Here is a 24,914-nt window from a genome sequence, read left to right as displayed (position 1 = left end):
TTGAAAAGGGAAAGCGTGCATTTCCACGCATATTTTTGAAAAGCATATACTTTTCTGCCATCGACTAAAGTGTGAAAATGTGTGTGTATGTGGGTTGTTGTTTTTAATGTGCACTTTAAACGATTCATTTTAATTTTAATGTTTTAAAAAAACACTTTTGGGAAAACGTGATCACAGATTTGGGAATGTGTGAGCTTTTTCTGAAAAGATGTGCTTCCGTTCACATTCAGGGTTTCTAACAGGACAGCTTCTGATGGATTGAAACAGAATTCATATATATCCCTGGTGAATAACGGTCTACTTTAATTGATTACTTCAAGTAAAATACTTCAAATAAATAAATAAACAAGTGGTGGGAAGCTGGTTGGCACGGAGGAGGGCCCCCTTGGAAAGACTGGGTATGTGCACATGCAGCACAGTTCTCTCACACGTTTTCAGTGGATAAGAACCCAAGATTTCTTCCTTTTTCTCTTTCCTTTGGTTCAGATCTTGCTTTTTCCCAGTCAGCCCCCTCAGGCGATGGGCCGCTTTTCCGTATCTCCAAGCGGCGAGATGACGATTGTGGATGTGCAGACCTCAGATTCAGGCTACTACATGTGCCAGGCCATTAGCGTGGCTGGAAGTATCTTGGCCAAAGCCCTCCTGGAGGTGGAAGATGGTAAGTTATCTATGGGTAACTGGACTGGGACCCAAGGCCTGAGGTGCTTCACCCCTATCCAATCCCCTAAGAACCATGAGGATTCTTCTCTGGACATTCACATAAGTACTATATGGAAATTTGGGCTTTATAGGAGGCCTTGGTTGCTGCATGTGATACCCAACATGAATACCCTTTTATCCGCATCAGCACGAAGTGTAGCTGTCTGCTCCATGTACAGGTGAGCACTGAGTCCCCTCATCAAGCGGAAAGAAACATCTGAGACAAAGCTGAACAAAGCCAATGGTCAAAGATACCAGGGCTACAGTTCATTGTCATTACTACTTAAGAGCATCCCTCTGCCCTGGAGAAGCAGTTTGATTCTTTGCAGAGTTTTACAGAGGAGAATGGGGATTTTCTGTAAAGTGGAGAATGGAGCAGCCTTTTCTTTGCTTTTGTCGCCTCTTACCCTATAGTGTTTGCTTTGATGGTGCTGTTAGTTGGTAGGATTTGTTAATGTTCACCCAAATCCACAGAAGGATCTTTCTTTCTCCACTTCAGCTTCCTGCAGCTAATTTCATATTGTGTTGAGTTTCCTTGGCAATATTCAGATGGGGGGGGCAGCGGGGAGCTACTTTGGATTGAATAACCTTTCACTTTATTGCTAGAAATAAAACCACTACTGGAAAGAGGGCGAGCACAGCTGTATCCGTGGGTGTTTCGCTCCCCCTCCCCACCTGGCAATTGGGCTTGATCAGAGCTGCTCCCCTGAAATGCATCCCTGCTACCCGTTCTTCCAAGCAAGCTGTGCTTTGCCAAAACAAAACAAAAAAATTAATGAAATGCTGTCAGGTTACAAGTTTTTTGGACAAGGCGGTGGTGGGAAGCGTTAGTTCCTTTGCCTATATTAGTGAATAACTCCTTAACGTCTGAAAGAATCCTGTGAATCACACTGATGCCATGCCTCGTATGTTCTGTGTGATCCAGGCTTGCTGCGTCTGGAAGCCTCGTTCTATTCAAAGCCCACATGGTACACCGCAAGAGTCGAGCAAGGTCTTGGGAGAACATAACAGGAGTTCAGCTGGACCATTCTGAAGGTCCACCTCTTTCAGTACTTTGTTTCACACAATGGCTGGTCAGAGTCCTTCGGCTAGCATGAAAGCCACACCCCCATTCCCGCTATCACCTCTCAGTGACAGGGATTCAGCAGTATACAAAAGTCCAGCAAAAAATGTCAGAGTTTATCCTCACTCCATAGCAGGCATGCTACTATTCAGGGTTTCAGCCAGCCAGCCATGTCCTCCTCAAGGATTCTGTATGCCAAGGATGCAAAATCTCAGCCCTGACAGCCAGATCTACTGGGTCCCACTCATGCTCCTTTCCTTTCGATCAATAATTCATCAGTTTCCCAACCTTTGTGTTGTGGTTTCCCCATTCTAAAAGGCTGAAATGCCAATTCTAAGACTTCGGCCTAATCTACACCAAGCAGGATATTGCACGGTATGAAAGCAGTATATAAGAGGCAGGAGCCACACTATTGCTTTATAGCAGTATTGAAGTGCACTGACAACAGTTGGGGCCCATTGACACATACCATATACCGCTTTCATACTGCTTTCATAGTGCTATATCCTGCTTGGTGTAGATTAGACCTTAGTTACCAGCAGCAAGAGTTTTCAGCTAAGATACGCTGGTATTGGGGAGATTGTGCCCTGCCCCATTTCATCTTTGGTCCCATCCACCACTGGAATGTGTGTCATTCTCTTCCCCCCTCCTCCGGCCAGGGTTCTCTGAAATGGTATTCGGACCTCAGGCTGAAAGAGATTCAACACCTGTGCTGTAAGTTGTAAGGAATACAAGCAGAGCAATTCACTCTTCTCCCCACCCACCCACCCCCAGTGGTGACTCTAACAAGCAACATTTGATGTCTTCTGGGGACCACTGAGATGTTCTATGTTTCTATTTAAATCACATAATACATCTCACAAAACAGTGGGAGACCATGACCAAACTCAGGTGATTAGTCACCTGCCCAGGTGCCCTTGATGGGCAACTTGTTTGTTGGTTACATTTCTATTCCATCTTTTCCTCCAAGGGGGACAAGGCATACATGATCCTCCTCCTCTGCATTTGATCCTCAAAAGAACCCTGTGAGGTAGGCAAGGCTGAGAGTCAGTGACTGGCTCAAATTACCCAGTGAGCTTCATGGCTGAGTGGCAGCTTCAACCCATGTTCCCTAGTCTAACCACACCACCACACTAGCTCTCAGCTTCAAGGCCTCTGCTTCTCCTCCTTCTGTTGGTTCTCCCTACTTGGAGAACACCGATGTTGAAATGGAGGAGACCATCAAAATAAAGGACAGTTCCCTGGCAAATGGAGGACTGCCCTCTGTAAAAAAAAAAAGGGACAAGTGGCCACCTTAGCCCTTGTGCCAAACAAACCTTGTTGAACCATTGCCTTGCTGAACCAGTGACCTGGAAACAAAAGGCTTCGTTTCCTTCCACCTCCTGCCCCAGAGCTTTCCCCAAGAGAGCGATCCTTTACCCTCAACAGAGTCCTCCCCCTCTTCATCTCCTCCTCCTCCTCCTCCTTTTTTAATGGCGACACCTGATCCGTTGGTGGCAGACAATTGGGAGAGATTAATAAGAACAAAGAAGGTTGTAACCCTGAAATCCTCATTTAGCCGCAGCCTCACCAGCTGGGTTTCTACGGCAACAAGAGGAGGAGAACTCTTCCCCAAACTGCTGTGGCACACCACCACCCAGGAGACGCACCTCTCTCTTTATGTGTGTGTGTGTGCGTGCGCGCATCGTGCGTTGACACATGAGCAAATGGACGGGCCTGTTGGCAACTCACAGTGTCGACCCGGACCAGCAAAATAACGCCTTCTTTGCCGTAACCCTCACCGCACAGCTCAGACCTGTGCCTGTTCTTGTAGGTTGTGCCCACGCGTGCCGTCACGTAGGATGTCAGGCGTCTTGTCTGCCGTGTGGGAGATTCAACGGGGCAGGAGGGGAGGAAGTGCCGATGATCAGTCTCCCGTGCGAGTGACGGGGGCAGGGTCCCCGTGCTGAAAGCTTGGCAGGTGCGACAGATGATTCCTGTCAGAACTCGGCTCCTTTGCCTTGATTGATTTTTCCCCCCTCCCGCTCCCTCCCCCTCGTGTCCGCTTTCGCGGCTGATTGTTACTGGGAAATTCAATTGTGTGTGAACTCTCGAACGCCCTTTGTCCGTCCGCTGCTTCCCAGTCGATAGAGAGTAATTAGGGCCGTAAATAACGGGCAGGGCCCCTGAGCTTGCCGGACTGCTGGGCAGGAGGTGAAACTTGCGTTGACTCTTGGGTTTCATTTCAGGGGATTATAAGGGACACGTCTTTCGGAGAGGCGGTGCAGTAATCCTGCTCTGATGCTCTTTCCCTCTGAGTCCTGCTGCTAAAGAGGGCAGCAGTTCAAGTGAGCTGCTTATATATGAGAGGGAAGAGTGGGAAGGCTACAGCCCACAGGAAGTGATGTTGCTCTAGGTGGGGCTACAGCTTTATCCCCTCTTTACTTTTCTCTACAGTTTGGGAGACAGCCAGGGAAGGCAGGCTATGCACTTAGCCTCTTCTCTCCATTTGCTTTAGGGGCAGGGAAGAAAAGTTAAGGATGCCTCTTAATTGTGGCATGAATCACATTGGTGATGGTTTATCAAGGGTGCCACATCACAACAAGGCATTTGCTTTTGACTTCCGCATTTAAGAGATTAACTTTCCAACCCCCACTGAAATGAACATAAAGAACACTAAGAACATTTCTATTCTTTCAGTAAACAGTAGGCTAAAATCCAAAGGTAATATAATATATATATACTGTATTTCACTTTGTAAACTGCCTTGTGAAAGGTCTTGGAATGAGTGTGGTTTTTCACATACTATAAAAGGCTGCAACCCACTTACCTGAAATTAAGACCCATTGGACTCAGTGGGACTTACCTTTGTGTAGGGTTGTGTTATAATATAAAATGAATCTTCCCCCACTTTAGTCTGTATGGGGGAATTTACAAAAATTGTGCAAATCGAACAGTTCAAAGCTGAGCAAATCAAACAGGTGAACGTTATGCAAATTTCACTTTCAAACGCTGCTCGATTTGCACAATTTTCCTGTTTTCACGGAGCCAACAGCACTCGCAAATGCGAACAGGAAGCGGGCATGGGATGAGCGTCAGATCCTGGTGATGTTCAGCGAATCTGATGATCTTGAACATCGCTTGTTCGCCCATTTCTATCCTATATGCTGATCACAAACTGTGGATCCATACATAGCCAGAGTGGCATCATCCATACACAAGAGGTAGGTATCCTCAGATTCAGGGAAACGCCAAGGTTGGCAGAAGTACAAAGAAATCGTTATTGGGGGAAGACCTACGGAGAGGACAAAACCCCCAAAATAGCCCAATGAGGATCCAGCATGTTCAGCAGCCATGAATAACTGACTGGTCGTTGGAGCGACAAATGAAAACTGTGAGCGGGGGAGGGTAAGCAATGACATGTCCTGGGAAAGGACATGGCTGGCTAGTTGGAACTCTGTATTGATCTGGAGGCCTGATTCTGTCAGGTCCCAGTCAAATTAGATTCTTTTGATTACCAAGATGAAACAAAGACTGGGACCTGACAGAAACAGGCCTCCAGATCAATACAAACTCTGAACAGAATCCCTCCATGCTGTAACATTTTGTTGCAGGTCTGATTTGTTTGGACCAGCACTACTACCACCACCACCACCCTCATCTCTTGCTCTGCCTAACATTTTGCTGCCGGTACATGTGAGTTTTCTGACCAAAGCAAATCGGATGATATTTGCACTTGGATGAATGTCTGTTTCTGTGACAGTCTGTGGACTGGGATGCTTTTTGAATCCTACTCATCGACCCCTGGCCTCCCCAGCCCTATCTCCTGTTTCCCTTTCCTCCAGCTGCCTGCCTGCCTCTCCGTTCAATAGGGCTGCTATTTTATGTCATTTCTCACCGGGTCAGAGCAAGCCCCCTCCAGCACTTCTGATCAATGGCATTGATCTGCAATAAAACTGGCACTGGCGTCAAGCGTCCGGAGAAGCGCTAAGCACTTCTCAGCAGGGGAAGGCAGGGGTGTGGAGTGCTTAGTTCGTTAACACAGCGACTGGCTTCCTCATAACTTCTTTCACTTGTAGTTCACCTGTATTTCGTTGTGCTGTGCAGATCTGTTTTGCTGTCAATGTAGATGTGGTTTGTTATGACCAGTGGCTGAGGGACAATCTATTTAGACTAATGATCCACATTCAGGGGACACGTGGAGGTGAAGGGTCAGGATTAGGCCCACTAGCCTCTTCCCAACCTCTGTGCAAGTCAGCCAAATCCCTGAACAGCATGTACTGTATGTACACCTGTAGAATCTATAATTCTGGGGATCTCCCTGATCCTGCAGAGAGAGCTTACCTAGGCACACCTTCTACACTGGGGATGAGGAAAACATGACCAACCATATGTGGTTGGATTGTAAATCCCATTGGCTATGGTAGCTAGCTAGGGCTGATTGATGGAAGCTGCAGTCCACCAGCTTGCTTATTTATTTATTTATTACATTTCTATACTGCCCAATAGCCAGAGCTCTCTGGGCGGTTCACAAAATTTAAAAACATTCAAAGTATAAAACAACAGTATAAAACCATAATATAAAATACAATATAAAAGCTCAATGAGATAAAAACAGCAGCAATGCAAAATTACAAATTTAAAACACCAAGTTAAAATTTATTTATAGACTGTTAAAATGCTGGGAGAATAAAAAGGTCTTCACCTGGCGTCTAAAAGCATATAATGTAGGTGCCAAGCGAACCTCCTTAGGGAGCTCATTCCATAGCCAGGGTGCCACAGCAGAGAAGGCCCTCCTCCTGATAGCCACCTGCCTCACTTCCTTTGGCAGGGGCTCACAGAGAAGGACCCCTGAGGATGACCTTAGGGTCCGGGCAGGTACATACGGGAGGAGGCGTTCCTTCAGATAACCTGGCCCCAAGCCATTTGGGGCTTTAAATGTTAATACGAGCACTTTGAATCGGGCCCGGACCTGGCTTCTGGAAAGCCACACTTTCCCCACCACCATTTGACACTCATAGCCCCCATTCAAACAATACGCTAAACCATGCTGCTTAACCAAAAAATGGTTAATGGAATGCATGAAGGTTAATGCATTCTGTTAGGCATTTTGTGGTTAAGCAGCATGGTTTAGCATGTTGTCTGAACGGGGCCATAGGCTCTGTTCAGAGGTTGGGCAGACAACATGGAGGTTGGGAGCATAACCATTGGACACAATCCCACTCTGTCCCCATGCATTCATTGAGCATTGAGCAGTAAAAGTATTAACTTTTACTGCTAAAAGGGTTGATCCCAGGGGTGACAGCAAAGCTTGTGTGCCGTCCGCTGGAGTTGACAAATGGCACTCGAAGCCATGATCAGTCCCTCTCTTGCAAAAATTGTCCAGCAAGTAAGCTGCATTTGGTATTGTAAGACTCTTAACAAATCAAGACTGAGACCCAGACCTCGATGCCCAAAATCAAGCTGAATTCAAGTTCCCAGTAAGCAGTTATCAAACAAAGACCCAATTTTTCAAAAGCTGCCAGATGATCCCAGAATGTTGAGTAAACGTGAAGATCACTGATAATTTTGGCCCTGTGAGAACCAGAGAATACTAGAGGCCCCTGTACATGTTATCTGTGTGAAAGATGCTCCATGTGAGTAGGGCCACCTCATCTGCCCACAACTTTTTGAGCATCCCTGGTCCCCCCGCTGCTGTGTTAGACTGCTAGAGCAGTACGACAATGGAACCAATGACCTAGGGAGGTCGTGGGCTCTCCCACAGAAGAGGCATTCAAGAGGCAGCTGGACAACCATCTGTCAGGGATGCTTGAAGGTGGATTCCTGCATTGAGCAGCGGATTGGACTCAGTGGCCTTATAGGCCACTTCCAACTCTACTATTCTATGATTCTATGTCCATGCATTGAATGTGGACCTCTGAAGAGAGGGATCCTATCCTGAAATATGAAATGCTTGTCCTGAAAATAACACATGAAGTGGGAAGGAGGCTTAATAACTGATGAGCACTGTATATGAATAAAGATGACAGAAGCTGGAAGGCAGGTTTGATGCTTCTATTTGATCAGCTTTCAGCAAATCACAGAGCATGATCAGAAAGCAAAGTGTAAGGACTGCATTCACATACTAAAATCCAAAGCAAAATGAATTTCCTTTGATAGAGAGACAGAGACAGGTCTTGCAAATTAGTGGAAACATTTCTAAACACCTCTTTTGTGTTAATTAAAAAAAAATTCTGGGCAACTACCTCTAGAGTAAACAACGCAGCAGGCAAAGTATTTAATAACAGGCAAATTGATTTCTCATTACTAGGTCACTTCTTAACGTTCCGTTATCACTGAACCGATACTCATTTCTCTGATTGTGTTAAATAATAGGCACGTCTATGGGAAATGATTTATATTCTTCTACCATGTTAATTCCACATGGGCGCCTTGTCTCTGAAAGAGAAATCTTTAACGTGTCTCCCCCTCTCATAACAAGCAATTTCTGTGTAAAACGTCGCCTAGTAATGGCTCCACTTTGTTTGTGATGATAGACAGGGAGACACGGGAGAAAAAAGAAAGTGAGAATTGCGCTTTTCAGCATGTTTGCAGAATTTAAGACTGCCTGCAGATCTAAACCTCTCTAGCTGTGTGTTGTTTTATCCATCCCACCTCACCCCACACCTGCACATATACACCTCTGGGTACCCTCGTCCTTAATGTGTGGTTCACACATGCATATTTATCTCTTCATGACAATTTTTTTTTAAAATAAGCCAGATCTAGTACCACAAAAGAATGTTCAATGAGCATGTGATTACATTCCTCCAGATCCAACATCGGCTCCTGAGGCCCTTTGGCAACTGACAGGAACCCTGTTCTCTGACCTGGCTCACCTGCCCTGGGCCTGTGAGTTGCTATTTTGCATATCCCACAATACCCCTGATGCAGCATCACTTTGTAGCATTGAGGGAAATTAAAATGGTGGACGAGGTACCCCAGAGCAACACTGTTAGCTCCGGCTATTGGGCGGTATAGAAATGTAATTAATAAATAAATAAATAAATACATCAGAGGCATTGTGGGGAAATTAAAATGGTGGCATGTCATTGCCCTCTGCTAGTAGGTGAAACCATGGCTGAGGGCCCACCTAAATAAGTAGTGGCTGTCCAGGTGGCATTTGCTGAGGAACCCCTCAAACATGGAGGACTATGTAGAATTTAACAACACACACACACATATATATATGTATGTATGTGTGTGTGTGTATGTGCGTGTCTGCAATTTCATGCATATTTTATTTTAAATGTACACATCAATTGTGCTCATCTTTCAAATGTACACATTCTTCTTAAATTTATTTATTTATCTATTTATTTATTTATTGCATTTCTATACTACCCAATAGCTGATGCTCTCTGCGGTTTACAAAATCAAGACAATTCAAAGTATAAAACAACAGTACAAAAACATTATATAAAATACAATATAAAAGCACAACCAAGATAAAAACAGCAGCAATGCAAAAATACAAAATTAAAATACAAATTTAAAACAGCAAAGTTAAAATTAACTTATAGACTGTTAAAATACTGGGAGAATAAAAAGGTCATCGCCTGGCATCTAAAAGAATATAATGTAGGTAGGTGCCAAGCAAACCTCCTTAGGGAGCTCATTCCACAGCTGGGGTGCCACAGCAGAGAAGGCCCTCCTCCTGGTAGCCACCTCTGTTTGTGTGTATTTTTTTCCCCAAATGTATGCATGTTGTCAAACACATTTTTTGGCTCCGCGTATCACATTGCAATGTGATGTAAGGCTTTGACTGCAGGTTGCATTCAAGTCTGTGTTTGGTCTAGAACATGCAAACTGGGTGAATAATAATAATAACAACAACAACAACAACAACAACAACAACAACAATAATAATTTCTCATGCAACCCTCCATATAGCCATCAGGACTAGCAGCCATTGATAGTCTTATCCCCTATGGATTTATCTAATCCCCTTTTAAAGCCATCCAAATCATTGCATCTTATGCTAGTGAATTCCATTGTCTAACTATGTACTTTCTTTTATCTGTCCTGAATCTCCCACCTAAATAGGACCTCTGATAATAGAGACACCTGATCTGTCAATCTGAAGCTATCAACCATGGCGGCTAAACAGAACCTCAAAGTTTAGTGTCAGTACGAATGAGGCCTGCAACAAAATGTTGCAGTGTGGAATCCTGATTCCACCCACTCTATTTTATTCTGCCTACACTAAGCCCCCACCCCACCCAGTCATCTTCCCCATCATCATCACCCCAACAGTATGTTGGCATTCTTTGGCTACTGTGCATATTGAATCTCCATTGGGCTATTTGGGGAGTTTCCCTTCACTTAAGAGTTCTTTTTTTGTCCGTAAAGATGATTTTTTTTTTTGTACTTCTGCAAAGGTTGGCATTCCCCCTAATCTTCTGATATCTCCCTGTGCATGGCTATATTAGCAGTGGCACTCATCCTGAACGTCAGAAGTAGAAGCAATGATACCAGATGCTGGCGACAAACAATGGAAGTGCTACTTCTGTCAAGGCTACCTTGAAAGAATCCAGCTAGACAACATTGACGTCAGAATGCCGGATTAGATAGTCCTCTGGCCCAGTCCAGAAGGCCGCTTCTTTAAGTGACGCAAAGTGGTTCTGCACTATATCTAGTCATTAATACGTCTACTTTTGTGCGTTCACCATGCATGAAGAGAGTTCCCACCCATCACTTAGCAACTTGACAAAATTCTTTCTGTCCTTCGGATTGGGCAGGTGATAGCTCAGATTAAAGGTGTGCATTGACACATTTACTGCTGCCTGTAGTTCCCTGGCAGTACATCTCCAGGTAATCAATTAACATTTGCCTTTAATTGACTATTTAATTATGCGTTACGAAACAAGCTGACGGATATGAGTTTTATCACCTGTGGCTCTGATGACAGCAAAGACGCAAATTGTGATCCGTCATGGAAGAGGCTTTTAAGATGCTGCAAAGATCAATTTCTATTCTTGGAGGGGGGAAGTATTTGTGTATATGGGGTGAGAGATGGGGAAGGATGGAAGCATTGTAGCCCAGCAGAAAGGAGCAACCCATCAGATTAAACAAGAATTTAAATGCTAGCACAATCATTCCTGCTCTTGGGCCTGTTTGGGGAACAACAGGAAGGGGCATTATGAAAGAATGCCTTTGTCAGTAGAACCAGGCAGGAGGAAAACGAAAAGGCTGGGAAGGTGTTTAGCAACCAGACAGGGTGTGCCGTTTTAAACTGGCTGAGAGGGAGTTTTCCTTGGGCTATGCTTTGTGTCTGGTTGCTCCCAAGTGCATTTTGGCATGTCAGAGATTGACTTGTGCAAATACGCCACTCGTGCTTTCGCAAGCCGTATCATGTAAGAACAGCCAAGCGCACATGTGCATTGAGGTAGAAAGAGAGAAGTCAGATTTCCCCCATCCTGATGCCCTTCAGATGTGTTGAACTGCAACTCCCATAATTCCCAGCCAACGGCTGTGCTGGCTGGGAATTATGAGAGATGCAGTCCAACACATCTGAAGGGCACCAGGTTGGGGAAGTACTATGAAAATTATCGCCTTTGAATTTGCTGTCCCTGCAAGCTACTTCTCTCACGTGAGTAGACTGTTCCTGTGCAGTGGTTTTGCTCAAACTAGACTCTGCATGGCAACTTTTCCCACATTGCACACATTCCACAGACTTACAGATTTTTTATTATTATTTTCCAGAATTTTGTGCAAATTCTGGAAAATACACCAGCTGAAAATGTACATTTCCTTCATAGGCTAAGTATGAAACTGCCCATTTTGGGGAGATTTGTGCAGTGGGAGGGATTTGCACATTTTCGCAAGTGCAAATTTGCACAGAACTGAATTTGCACAAATTTGGGAAATTGAAAACAACAACAACACACCTTTGATTCCATCAATGAGCAGACAGCAGAACAAAAAGCTGCAGACAATCCGTAAAATGAAGAAGGAACTTCTTTTTTTTACAAAACCTGTTTATCTCTGTCTCCAAGTCATTCTGTTTCACTATTTAAATAGGCCTTATTGTTAGGAAGTATTTCCCAATGCTTAGCTGGAATCTGCTTCTTTGCAATTTCTACCTATTGATTCTAACCCTGCCCTCTGGAACAACAGAGAATACGTTTGCTCCCTCTTCTGCATGGAAGCCCTTCAGATATTTGAAAGCAACTATCTTGTCTCCCCTTAACCATCTCAGCTGAATATGGGCCAGCAGTGTGATGTGGCTACAAAAAAAGCAAATGCTATTTTGGGCTGCATTAATAGAAATATAGCTTCCAAATCATGCAAGGTACTGGTTGCCCTCTATTCAGCACTGGTTAGGCCTCATCTTGAGTATTGCATCCAGTTCTGGGCACCAAACTTCAAGAAGGATGCAGACAAGCTGGAGCATGTTCAGAGGAGGCCAACCAGGATGATCAGGGGTCTGGAAACAAAGCCCTATGAAGAGAGACTGAAACAACTGGGCATGTTTAGCCTGGAGAAGAGAAGACTGAGGGGAGACATGATAGCACGCTTCAAGTACTTGAAAGGTTGTCACACAGAGGACAGCCAGGATCTCTTCTCAATCATCCCAGAATGCAGGACATGGAATAACAGACTGCAATTACAGGAAGTCGAATTCTGAATGGACATCAGGAAAAGCTTCCTAACTATTAGTGCAGTATGACAATGGAACCAATTACATAGAGAGGTTGTGGGCTCTCCCACACTAGAGGCCTTCAAGATGCAGCTGGACAACCATCTGTCAGGTATGCTTTAAGGCAGACTGAGCAGGGGGTTGGACTCGATGGCTTTATCGGCCCCTTCCAACTCTGCTATTCTATGATTCTGTGATCTCCAGGCTAACCTTACCCAGCTCCTTCAGCCACTCCTCACAGGACTTGGTTTCCAAACGCCCTCACCATCTGCGACACACTCATTTGAATGTGCTTCAGTTTGTTGATGTCTTTCTGAAAATGAGACAGCCAGCAGTCCAGTTATGGTCTGGTCACTACAGAATAGAGTGGAGAGGAGTGAGTTCACACATACTGTGCCTGCTTCTGAACACCGTGTCTCTCTGAACAGGGCTTACGCCTTGTTCAACTGTTGTTGTTTTCAGGGTTCCCAGTCACATCGAGGGGACATTGTCCATGTACAAGTGAGCTGTATTCCAACCTTCAACTGAACTACAGCTGTCCCCGGATTAAAGAAATCCTCCTCGTTGATTATTTGAATGTGTTTTAATGGATGAATCAGTTCATTAGTTAGATCTGTCCACATGTGCATATGATCACAACAACAGTTTTGAAGAGGAAAAGCATAGTTTAGAAGTCTATGTGTATCTATCGATCTATCGACACACACACACACACACACACAAGATACACACATGCACACACGCACACGCAGAGTCACAGTACACACAAACTTAGGCCTTTGCTAGACCAGGCTATATCCTGGGGTGATACCTGGGATCGTCACTATGTATCCAGATGACGCACAGGGGATCCTGGGCTCAGGCAGGGATCAACCCTCCCTGGCCCTGGGATATAGGCTACCCCTTTGGGCCCACTTTTCCCCATGGTCTCGGGCTGAGCCTGAGACCGCAAGCATGTGGCCTGTTTTCGCAGCTTTTCCCGGCTCTGCCCAAGCCAGGAGCACTGCGCCCATCAGGGGCAGGGTGGGGGGAGCAGGGAAACCCATTTTTTAAAAAACAAAAAACCCGCTTACCTTTGCGCACGATCGTTCATGCACGTCGTCCCCTTTAAAAGTTTTTAAAAATGGCGGTCACGGCAGCTCTCTTCGTGAGGTCACCTCGCCTTATGTATAAATGAGGGCGACATCCCGTGATACTTGCATCGTGGGGTGTCCCCTCATCCATCGTGGATTTACTGGTAGGTCTAGCAAAGGCCAGAGATGAGGCATCCTGTGTGAGAGGGAATGGGGAAGGCCTCTTCTGAATCCATCTGCAATTTTTAAAGTTACTGATATTAAAAAGAAAGTCCTAATCCTAAAACATCTTCCATTTTAAATGGCTCTCTGTCTAAATGATTTTATTTGAGCTGCAGCTGAGATAACTGTATTTCATTGTGTGAGCCAATATGCTATACCATGCAGTTTTATTTTTGTTTTGTTGTGCATAAAGTGACATCAGATCGTATTCCACCAATTATTCGCCGAGGGCCAACCAATCAGACGCTTGCCATAGATTCTACAGCACAGCTGCAGTGCCATGTGACTGGGAACCCCCTACCCAGCATTCAGTGGCTGAGAGATGGACAACGGATTGTGGGCAGTGACCCAAGAGTCAGTCTGTTAGACAACGGAACACTGCAAATTACAAACCTACAGGTATGATTATTTCCTTCCATCTTTGTTGGAAGACACACAGGCCTTAGCTAGACCTAAGGTTTATCCCAGGATTGTCCCGGGGTCTTCCCTGCCTGCTCCTGGGATATCCTGTGTGTCATTTACATGAACAAGGATGACCCCGGGACAATCCTGGAATAAACCTTAGGTCTATCTAAGGCCACAGTTTCGTCTCTTGCAGCAAAAGGTTGCAACTTTCCTGTCATCAGTATTTTATTGCCAATTGCTTTTAACTTGTTTCGAAACAGTTCTACAATTTTGAATGTTAGAGGTGTTACATTACATTTTATCATGTTGTGAACCACCCAGAGTTCGCTGGCTATTGGGCAGTACAGGAATGAATGAATGAATGAATGAATGAATGAATGAATGAATGAATGAAAAGATGACAACTTCTGCATTGGATTTGAGGGCATGCAATTGCACACAAGGTAGAGGAACTGGGCAGATCTGGCCTTCTGGCAGTTTTGACTGAGCTTAGAATGGACAAAGGTGCTATGCTTCGTGTTGGATTGATAGGCCATCGCTCCACTTATGTCTTTGCTGTGTGATGAAGTTAGCAAGGGGAAAGTCTTCCCCCTTTGACCACCTACAGACACATGTGGGGAGAGGGGAGGTCCCTTGCATCTTTGCATTTCATGTGCAAGTTTTTTAAAGGTATCAATTGCGTCAAACGGGGGAACCGGTAAGTTATGTGATCAGAGTAGGCATGGAGGGGGAATTCAACCTTTCCCTCCCCCCCCCAATGGGGGATAACTCAATCCCCCCCCTTTTTTTAAACCTTTGGGAAAGAAATTTTCCTCAGGACCTCAGCCAGACTGGGAAGGATTACACTCTGTGCCTGCTCTGATACAATTTTCTAATTTAATAACTGCACATTAAATGCACCATCACACCTAGTTTCATCAAGGCTACAACACATCACTGGGGATGTTAAACGTGTTGTTACATGTAGTTTTATTGTTGGTGCCCTACAGTACTGATGGTTTGTGTGGGCGGTACAGGTAGATTTCCCATTGGTTCAACCAATACCACATTCCCCGACACCTTCACAATAGCCAGTTTGCATAACCATCTTTTGTGCAATTAAATCAAATATGAACGTTTTAGTATTTCAGAGTGATCTTTCCAATGCTCTGACATGTGCCCAGATCATGACTTGCGACAGCTGGGTAAATTCAACCCCTCTAGTGAACAAGCAGCCTGCAAGCACATGAATTCCACAATGTAGTTAGGAATTGAATTGCTTGCTTTCATAATTGCGGGGAAATTGCTAAGTAATGAAATTACTTGATAAAAAGAGGGTCTGTAATTGCCTGGTTCAGAACTTGAATAGGAATTGTTAAACGCTCTTGAAAGCCAGCTCAGAGAATGGGCCCATAAGTTACTGTGTGCTTATTAAGAAATTAATGCTGTTAACAGGCAGTAAGCAATTTCTTTGTTTTACTGGCTAAAAAAACAGCTGAATGCAATTTTCTTGCTCTTAACAAAGTGAATATCAATAAACAAAGAGCCAAGCCAGCCAAATCAGTCCCTTTGCAACACAGCCACGTCTGAAAACCCACTTTGCTGTGCATTCCATTACGGGCAAAGTTATACATAATTTGCCGCCCAGAGTTTGATCATAATTAAACCTCTTTAACTGATGCTCTAGCAGCCACACTTCTCTTCAATTTTCATTTCCTCTCCTGAAGATCCTTTCCATCTTCTTCCAAACATGAGGCTAAACTGCACACCCTATTCAGACGTGACTGGAGGAAGAGTGGTCAGGGAAACAACGGAGCAGGGAGAGCACGTGAGACCATGACACATCCACCCATTCACGTAGTGGGGAACCACAAGGCATGCGTAGTTTATTTCCTGTTCCCCATATCATGGGGGCTGTATTCCAGTGGTGGGTAGGTCTGAAGGCAAAATGGAGCACGTCCAAAGGCAAAGGGGCAGGTCCCAAACAACAAAAATGCCAGCATATTTTCACTTAATGTTCTTACTAGGGGGTATTGGAGAAACTGCAATGGGATCAAATGAGTCCACTGAATCCATCCCATAGATTCCACAGCAGGTTGGCTTGTCCCGGTTTGCACAGATTCCACAGATTTGTCAACCCCCTTTTTAAAAAAATTCTTGAATTTTATGCAAATTTAGTCAGAAAAAAACACTAGCTGAAAACGCACATGTTGGGGGAAATTGTGCTTTTCAGGGAGATCTGGACATTTGGGGGATTCGTGCATTTTCGCAAGTGCAAATTTGCACAAATTTGAAAATTTGGGGGTGGGTGGGAAACCCGATTTGATCAATGAGCAAATCATGGAAATCTGCAAAATGCGGACGGAACAGACTTTAGAAATCTGTACATCCCTAGCTCTTGGTGCCAGTAAGTAAGCCTTAGGGGAGGTATTTGAAACTTTTAGAACTGGGGAGCATGGAGAAAGCCAGCAACGATCGAAAGATCTGCGGTTGCGAGGGAAAGGCAGAACTCCTTTGGCTCCAGTTTTTACCTCCATGCGTAGACTGACTTTTAAGTGGTGGGGCTTCATATCCATTTTGATGCATTACTATGGCGTGTGGTTTACAACTTCAATTTCCCATTCGTTCAATGATCACCACATCTCCCAATACCTTCACCTAATCTTCCCCACTATACGTTTATTTAAATATATTTACAATATAGTGCAGAAATGGATTTCCCCCCTCCCCTCGTTTAGTTGCTGGGTGATGCGGTGTGCCTCGTTCCTGTGGGGAATTGGAGTTGTAAACCGCACTGCTGTTATAAATGCATTGCAATGGATATGATGCATCACCTCGTAACAGTTTGATAACCAGGTGGAAGAATTGCTCTGTGCATTGAGGCAAACCTCCGGGCCCACCAAACATTTGCCTTCTCGCTGTTAAGCATCAGCTTAAGTGTACATATATATTGGCATGGCATAAGTTCTCCGCCATCCACTAGAAAAGACAACAACAAAGAGTCTTGTGTCACCTTAAAGAAAAACAAATTTATTATGGTGACCATATGAAAAGGAGGACAGGGTTCCTGTATCTTTAACAGTTGTATTGAAAAGGGAATTTCAGCAGGTGTCATAGAATCATAGGTGTGTCTCTAGAATGGCTATGCCAACATTTTCCAAACTTGGTCCTCTCCAGAAGTGTTCTACTGCAACTCCCATCATCATAGAATCATAGAATAGCAGAGTTGGAAGGGGCCTACAAGGCCATCAAGTCCAACCCCCTGCTCAATGCAGGAATCCACCCTAAAGCATCCCTGACAGATGGCTGTCCAGCTGCCTCTTGAAGGCCTCTAGTGTGGGAGAGCCCACAACCTCCCTAGGTAACTGATTCCATTGTCATACTGCTCTAACAGTCAGGAAGTTTTTCCTGATGTCCAGCTGGAATCTGGCTTCCTTTAACTTGAACTCATTATTCCGTGTCCTGCACTCTTGGAGGATCGAGAAGAGATCCTGGCCCTCCTCTGTGTGACAACCTTTTAAGTATTTGAAGAGTGCTATCATGTCTCCCCTCAATCTTCTCTTTTCTAGGCTAAACATGCCCAGTTCTTTCAGTCATTTGTATATATGGAGAACCTAAGGAAATTTCCTCCTCATCACACCAATTAAAGCTGCAGATGCCCTGCCCTCTTTTAAATCTGGCCACTCTAGCATAGCTCCTGCACCTTTAACTGTTGTGATGAAGAGGGAATTTCACCAGAATCATCATATATACAAATGACACCTGCTGAAATTCCCTTTTCTATGCAACTGTTAAAGATACAGGAGCCCTGCCCTCCTTTTCATATGGTCACCCTGATCTATGCACTACAGTACATCTGATGAAGTGGGCTGTAGTCCAAAGATGTTTATGCCCTAATAAACCTGTTAGTCTTCAACATTCATTCTGGAATTGCAATTACCATGGCTAGGTTAATCCAAAAAAGCTGTTGGATAAAGGCTGATATTATTATTGTGACTGCAGTGCACAGGGATGGAGGTTTTGATCTTGACCCCCAGCAATCTACACACACACACACACACACGTTAAGGTTCTGATGAAAACCGCCACCCAATAAAGCTACTATTTGTCTTGGGAGGGAAGTTTCTATCAGTGTGAAAGTAGAGATGGCAACCAATTTCAATAATAATAATAATAATAATAATAATAATAATAATAATAATATAAATAATATATTTCTTACCTGCCTCTCTGTTTGGATCAAGGCAGAGAACAACAGTAAGTATAAAATACATAAAATACTGATTAAAAACATAGTATACATAGTATACATGGCTTTAAAAGGGGTTGGATAAATTCCTGGAGGAGAAGGCTATTGATGGCTACTAGTCCTAATGGCTAAGTGCAACCTCCAGTATCAGAGGCAGTGAGCCTGTATACACCAGTTGTTGGGGAACATGGGTGGGAGGGTGCTGTTGCAGCCACATCCTGCTAGTGGGTTCCTGGTCAACAGTTGGTTGGCCACTGTGTGAATAGAGTGCTGGACTAGATGGACTTTGGTCTGATCCAGAATGGTGCTTCTTATGTTCTCCCAAGACTAAAAGCAACTTTGGATGGTGGGGGTGCCATCAGGACCATAGTGTAGGAAAACTGTTACATCCTCCCCCCGCCCCCCATGCATCATGAGCCCAGTTCTTATCCCCCACATCTGCAGTTCTTATTTAGAAAAAAGCCAACTAGATGGCTTATGGTGCAATCATACATTCCATGCCATGTCTAATTTGGTACTTTCTTCACTGTCTGCAAAGCCAAGTGGTTTGCTCTTAGGAAGAGGGGGACACCTCTGCTTCTACTTGTGCCCTTCCCTCCATGTCTCCCACTCGATGAAAGTAAGTTATTCTCTGAAATGTTATACATGAATTGAACACTTCAGGAGATATGGTTGCAACTGTTGACCCCCAAAGTATAGTAGATTCAAAATAGGTGAGCCTAATTTTAACCTCCACAGTTGGCTATAGCTTTGTTAGGAGCAACCAAAATTCCACAAAAATATGCAAGTGTACAAATTCCTAGTAAATGTATTGCCAAGTTGGATATATCTTCATGGACCCACGTGGCTATTTTTGTTTTTGTTTTGTTTTGAATGCATTTGAACAGGCCAGTTTAGGTTGATGTGCATCAAGAGTGAGTAACTTGTGACCCACCAGATGTTTCAGCATAGCCACTGGTGGGGGATCATGATAGTTGTAAGCCAAAACATCTGCCTACCCTGGAAAATGCATGATTTCCAGTTTCACGTGATAAACCAGCAATTTCTTGGATCTTCATAAATTAGATGAATATAGCTTTTGACCTATCTGGTCCAGTACTGTCTACTCCAGACTTCCACAACCTGGTGCCATCCAGATGTTTGGGGCAGCAACTTCCAGTATTCATGACCATTCCTGGTGGCCAAACTGGCTGCAAGTGATGGGAATTGAAGTCCAAAACATCTGGAAGGCACCTGGTTGGGGAAAGAAGGACTACTCCAACTAGTAGAATCTCAAGAGACCTTTTTCATCATCTGACAACTGACCCTTAACTGAAGATGCTAATGATTGAACAAGGACCTTCTACAGGCAAAGCATGTACTCTCCTACTGAGATATGACTCTTCCCCAACTCTTAGAATTTGGGATTCTTCTTGCACAATTGGAATGTAAGTGTGGGGTATCACACAGGATGCAAAGGCCTGAGGCTGTGGGGGCAGGAGGAATCCATCATGAGGCAGAACATCTGAGGTCGAACTTTGGGGGGCTTGGTATATAGCTGTCCTCTGAAACAATCCCGAGCACTGGGTGTGTCCGATCTGGCCTTTTGCTGCACCGGAGTCAGATCCGGCGACGGGGTAACCTGGAGGTTATTCATGAATTACTTATCAAAACACAGAGCTCACGCTAAACATTTGTTTAAAAATTGATGCCAGCAGTCAGCGGGGAGTGAAATATTTCACGTTAGTTTTGTGCCTTCCTTGTGTCGGAGTCAGGAGGTTAATGCATCTGCCCGGTCCCAGCGCGCCTAATAGCATCGTTTTATGGCAGTCGTGGCTCTTTGCCCAGGAAAAAATTAGAGCTGTCAGGTGGATTGGTGGACTAGTATGAGTTAATGGTCCCCCAGGACGGGCTGCCTCATCAGGCCACTCTGATTCATGGGGAAAAGTGGGGCAGCGGTCCATGAGTTGCGGCTTCAGAGCCCACCTGTCCTCTCACTGTCCCATAGCATGACCATCGGTATGTCAAGCCAACGGCTGTTTGCAACTTCCATTTTTGCTTCCTTTGCTCATAGGATTAGAGAACGGGCCACAACTGCATGGATAGCGCACAGCGATGTGTGAATCAGCAAAAAAAAATGAGTTCGCTGAACTTGCCAAATTCCATCTTGAAGCTAGTTCTGATTTGAGTCCATGTCAGTTTGCAAGGGTTGTTGTTTCTCTTTTCACATCAAGATCTGAATTGATTAAAGTGGGTTTGCATGCAATTTTCAAAACCACGCATTATTCAAATGTGCGAATGCTGTTGAACACATTTTTGTGGAGTCCATGAATCACATTGCAAGGTTGGAAATGCACAGACTTTGACTGCAGGCTGAGTCCAGGTTCATTCCAGAAGGTGCAACCTGGGAAAACCCTGATCAAAAAGGAACTGAAATAAAAAATCTCGTACATCCCTAATAAAGCACATTTTTTGCATGTGGAAGGTCCCAGATTCCATTCCTGGTGCCTCTAGTTCTAAAGGATCAGGGAAAAGGTTATGGGAAAGTCCCTGAAGGGTGAGAAGCTCATCACGTTTTTATTTTTAAGCGAGATTATCCAGTTTGCACCTCCCAGTCCTGAACACAGACTCGCAAACAACTTGCGGTCAGAAATCCATACATGTCCCAGCAGTGGAGGCTGTGGCTCCAATTTTGGTAAGGCTGTGAATCCATTCTGGGTTTGGGTCAGAACCAGAGCAAATGTGCGCAAATTGAGCTATTTAAATCTACATTTTATGCAAATTGCCATTTGCACAATTTTTTATTTTTATTTTTATAAAAGATTTCAGCTTGGCATGCAAACGTGAGCCACAACAGGGGCATTTGGGGGGATCCATCGAGCCCCAAAGGGCTGGATTTCCCCATGCTGGACATCCCTAAAGGCATCATTTTATATCAGGGGTGCAGAACCCAACACCCAGAAGCCAAACCTGGCCATTTGAGGGGGGCAAATCTGTCCCTCCAGGGCTTCTCAGAAGACCACACCCCTTCACGTAGTCCCACCCCATTTCCCTTGGCTACCAAGTGCATGGCAGGTGCCTGACCCGTGTGCCATTTTTCCCCATTCTGAAAAGTTGGGATGCCTCCCCTAAAGCTTAGTCAATGGCAGTAAAAGATTTAAGCAGAAATATGCTAGTATCTGGAGGGCAATGCCTTTTGCCATTGGCCCTGCCCACCACTGGCTGAATAAGGTTCTGCAGCCTGACCATGTTTCATATAGAATAGGGGATAGGGTGACCATGTGAAAAGGAGGACCGGGTTCCTGTATCTTTAACCGTTGTATTGAAAAGGGAATTTCAGCAGGTGTCATTTGCATGCATGCAGCACCTGGCGAAATTCCCTCTTCATCACAACAGTTAAAGCTGCAGGAGCCCTGCCCTCTGACCAGATACAAAAGAGGGCAGGGCTCCTGTTGTGATGCAGAGGGAATTTCACCAGGTGTGGCATACATTCAAATGACACCTGATGAAATTCGCTTTTCTATACCACTGTTAAAGATACAGGAGCCCGGTCCTCCTTTTCATATTGTCACCCTAATAGGGCATTTATTTATTTTTAGATCCCACCCTCCTTTTTCTGCTGTAGGTCCACTGGGGAGCAAACATTCCCTTCAGAGCCTTTCCAATCACCCAAATTGCTGTGCCATGAAGGAGAGTTGTTGTGCCTATCTAGCAGCCTTTGGCCTAGTCCTCACATAAGGCAACTGGAGAGGTACACCTCCACTTTGCATGATGGATGTTGTAGTCCAACATATCTGTAGGGCACCAAGTTGGGGAAACTGCACTAGAGAAAGGTCTTCTTATTTTCTCAGGCCTTTTTATATGTCAAGCTTGGTTCTCCCACCCCCATCGTCCGCCTTATTAAATCTGTCGCGGTGTGTGTGTGTGTGTGTGTGTGTGTGTGTGTTTAATCTGCTGTGTTTTATTAACTGTGCTGTTTTCATTTAATTTTGATTCTTTTATTGTTTGAGTTGTGGTGGAGGGGGTTTAATGTTAGCTGCCCTGGAAGTATTCCTACTCAAAGGGATACAAATTTGTTTTGAAAGGTAGCTGGGATTTATTAATCCCATATTGCAGTGGGGAGGGGAAGGGAAAATGGTATTATAAAAGACAACTGAAAGCTAGGTTGTTATTTTTATCCCTATATTGCGGATTGGAGGGGTGAGGCTGAGACAATGTTGGTGGCTGGCCTAAGACCTCCTAGTGAGCTGGCAGCTCAGCGGCAATAAAAAGAGGATCTCATGAACCTTTAACTCATGAACCTATGCCCATTGGATTTCATGCACATATTCGAACATAGGTCCATAGGTGGATAGGTGTGTTGGATGAGCAGGGAGGAAAGGCATGCTTTCACTTGGTACCACATCCAGAGGATTCATCCATGTATGTATCATCCAGTCCAGCCCACTCTTAGCCCGTACATAGCCCTAGTTCACCATTTCAGTTCAAGGCATCACATGCAGGAGCATTTCACTGATTAAGCACTGTAGCATGAAAAGTAACAGAGATGCACATGGACATCAAGGCTTGCGCCAAGACATCCTACTTTTCCCTGTGCCCTGGGAACAACTATGGGGCTTCTACCATGGATTAACTGTGGGTCTTCACACACACACACATACACAAACATCACAAGAAGATCCATAGAACATAAACCATTCTCCCCAACCTGGTGTCCTCCAGATCTGTTCTACTGTAACTCCCATCATTCCCAGTTGGAGTCCAATGGCCATCCTGGACAACCATCTGTCAGGTATGCTTTAGGGTCAATTCTGGAATTAGCAAGGGGTTGGACTTGATGGCCCTATAGGCCCCTTCCAACTCTACTATTCTATGATTCCATGATGATGGGAGTTGCAGTAGAACACTTCTGGAGAGGACCAGGTTTGGAAAATGTTGGCATAGCCATTCTAGAGACACACCCAAAGCTCTTTCTACAGTTGCACTGAGTTGTAGGTGGAGGTGAATAACATTTTCCCTTACTGTGCATTTCAGATTTCAGACTCCGGACTCTATGTTTGCATTGCTACAAGTTCAACCGGCGAGACGAGGTGGAGCGGGTTTCTGGCAGTTGAAGGTCAGTAACGTCAAAGGAAGTGTATGAACTGAACTCTCAGGTGATGACTCAAGGGGATGTGCTAGACTTGGTGTCTCGTCAAGTTCATTTGTTACATTTTTACTGGGGGAGGGATGCAGCCTGATGTTCAATCATTTTCATTTCATCCATTTGCATCTGTTCCAAAAGCAATGCATTGAGTAACAAGCGAGTACACTTCACTCATGCAGCAGGAGCATGTACCAATGGGAAATTTCTCTGCCCCGTTCCCCCACCTCTAATGAACATAATGAGATCCATGCTGGCTCAGACCAAGGGTCCATCTTGTTCAGCATTCTGTTCACACACTGGCCCACCCAGCTGCCTGTGGGGAACCTCCAAGTGGAACATGAATGCAATGGCACCTTCCCAGTTGTGTTCCCAAGCAACCAGTGTACATAGACATACTGCCTCTGATACTGGAGGTAGCATGTTGCTATCAAGTCTAGTGGACATTGTCAGCCATGTCTTCCATGAATTAATGTGCAGCTCAAACAATAAAGATTAGGTGTCTTCTTTTAATTGTGAAACTCCTGTCCTGAGAGAGCTTTTTGCTAAATAAGAGACGATTCAATAAATACTATTTTCGCACAGATGCAACGGTGCCATTAAATGGAATGGTACCATTTTTCTGTAGATTCGAAGGTGCAAATTGCACCTTCAGAGGAGGGATTTTCCTCAGGACCACAGCAGGGGAAGAAAGGGTGAAATCCCTTCTCCGTTGCTCCTGTGATCCTGAGAATGATCATGCTCTCCCACTCGCTTCCAGCTTGACAGTCTTTCCTCATTCAAGAAAGCTCTCAAGACTGAACTCTTCTGGCAGGCCTATCCAGTAGAATTTTAGGATACTTTTAATATGTGTTTAGGATGTTTTAACATTGTGTGCTATGTTTTTAATCAGTATTTTGTGTATTTTATGCTTCTTCTTGTTCCCCGCCTCGATCCAATCGGAGAGGCGGGTAAGAAATAAAGGATGATGATGATGTGCATTTTTAAAACTTGCACATTAAATGCAAAAATGCATTTCAAACATTGCATCTTGTTTGGCTTTTAGACGCGTAGAGCATGAAGCCAGGACTCAAGTATGGTACCCGAGGGTCTATTCTGCAATTATTTGTTCTTCTTTACATCGCCCAGGGCAGCACCTGAGCGGACCCAAACACAGATCATTATTTGGTGTAAAATCCATCCTCTAACATTGGTCGCTAGTTCTCCCATCAGGCTCTGGATTCCTTGCAAAGGAACGAGTGGGTGAAATTCTCAGGCCTGTCAACTGTTGAAGGAGTTAGGTGCAAAATAGTCATCCCTTGAAATGTGTGTCCAGCAGGTACATCGTAACCCTCTCTCCCCCCCTTTTTTTTTTACTCTGGAGTTAGGCATAGGACTCTCAATCCAGATGGGTATCCTAACACGGAGAGTGAGGGACTTTTAAGATGCAGATTGAGGCCTTT

At 44.6% G+C, this 24,914-nt stretch overlaps 1 protein-coding gene across 1 annotated transcript in view; it reads left to right on the top strand.

Annotated features, from left to right (window-relative positions):
* Positions 1-24,914, top strand: part of ROBO3 (roundabout guidance receptor 3) — a 167,833-nt gene that overhangs the window by 117,664 nt on the left and 25,255 nt on the right. Inside the window, exons 8-10 of the mRNA XM_063139600.1 lie at positions 487-658; positions 13,911-14,116; positions 23,364-23,445. Coding sequence (XP_062995670.1) covers positions 487-658; positions 13,911-14,116; positions 23,364-23,445 — 460 coding nt within the window. The remainder of the gene's footprint in view (positions 1-486; positions 659-13,910; positions 14,117-23,363; positions 23,446-24,914) is intronic.

This window comes from Elgaria multicarinata, chromosome 12 (assembly GCF_023053635.1).
Source record: "Elgaria multicarinata webbii isolate HBS135686 ecotype San Diego chromosome 12, rElgMul1.1.pri, whole genome shotgun sequence".
Taxonomy (NCBI): Eukaryota; Metazoa; Chordata; class Lepidosauria; order Squamata; family Anguidae; genus Elgaria; species Elgaria multicarinata.
Note: the sequence above shows the minus strand (reverse complement) of the source record. Positions and strands in the feature narration are given on the sequence as shown.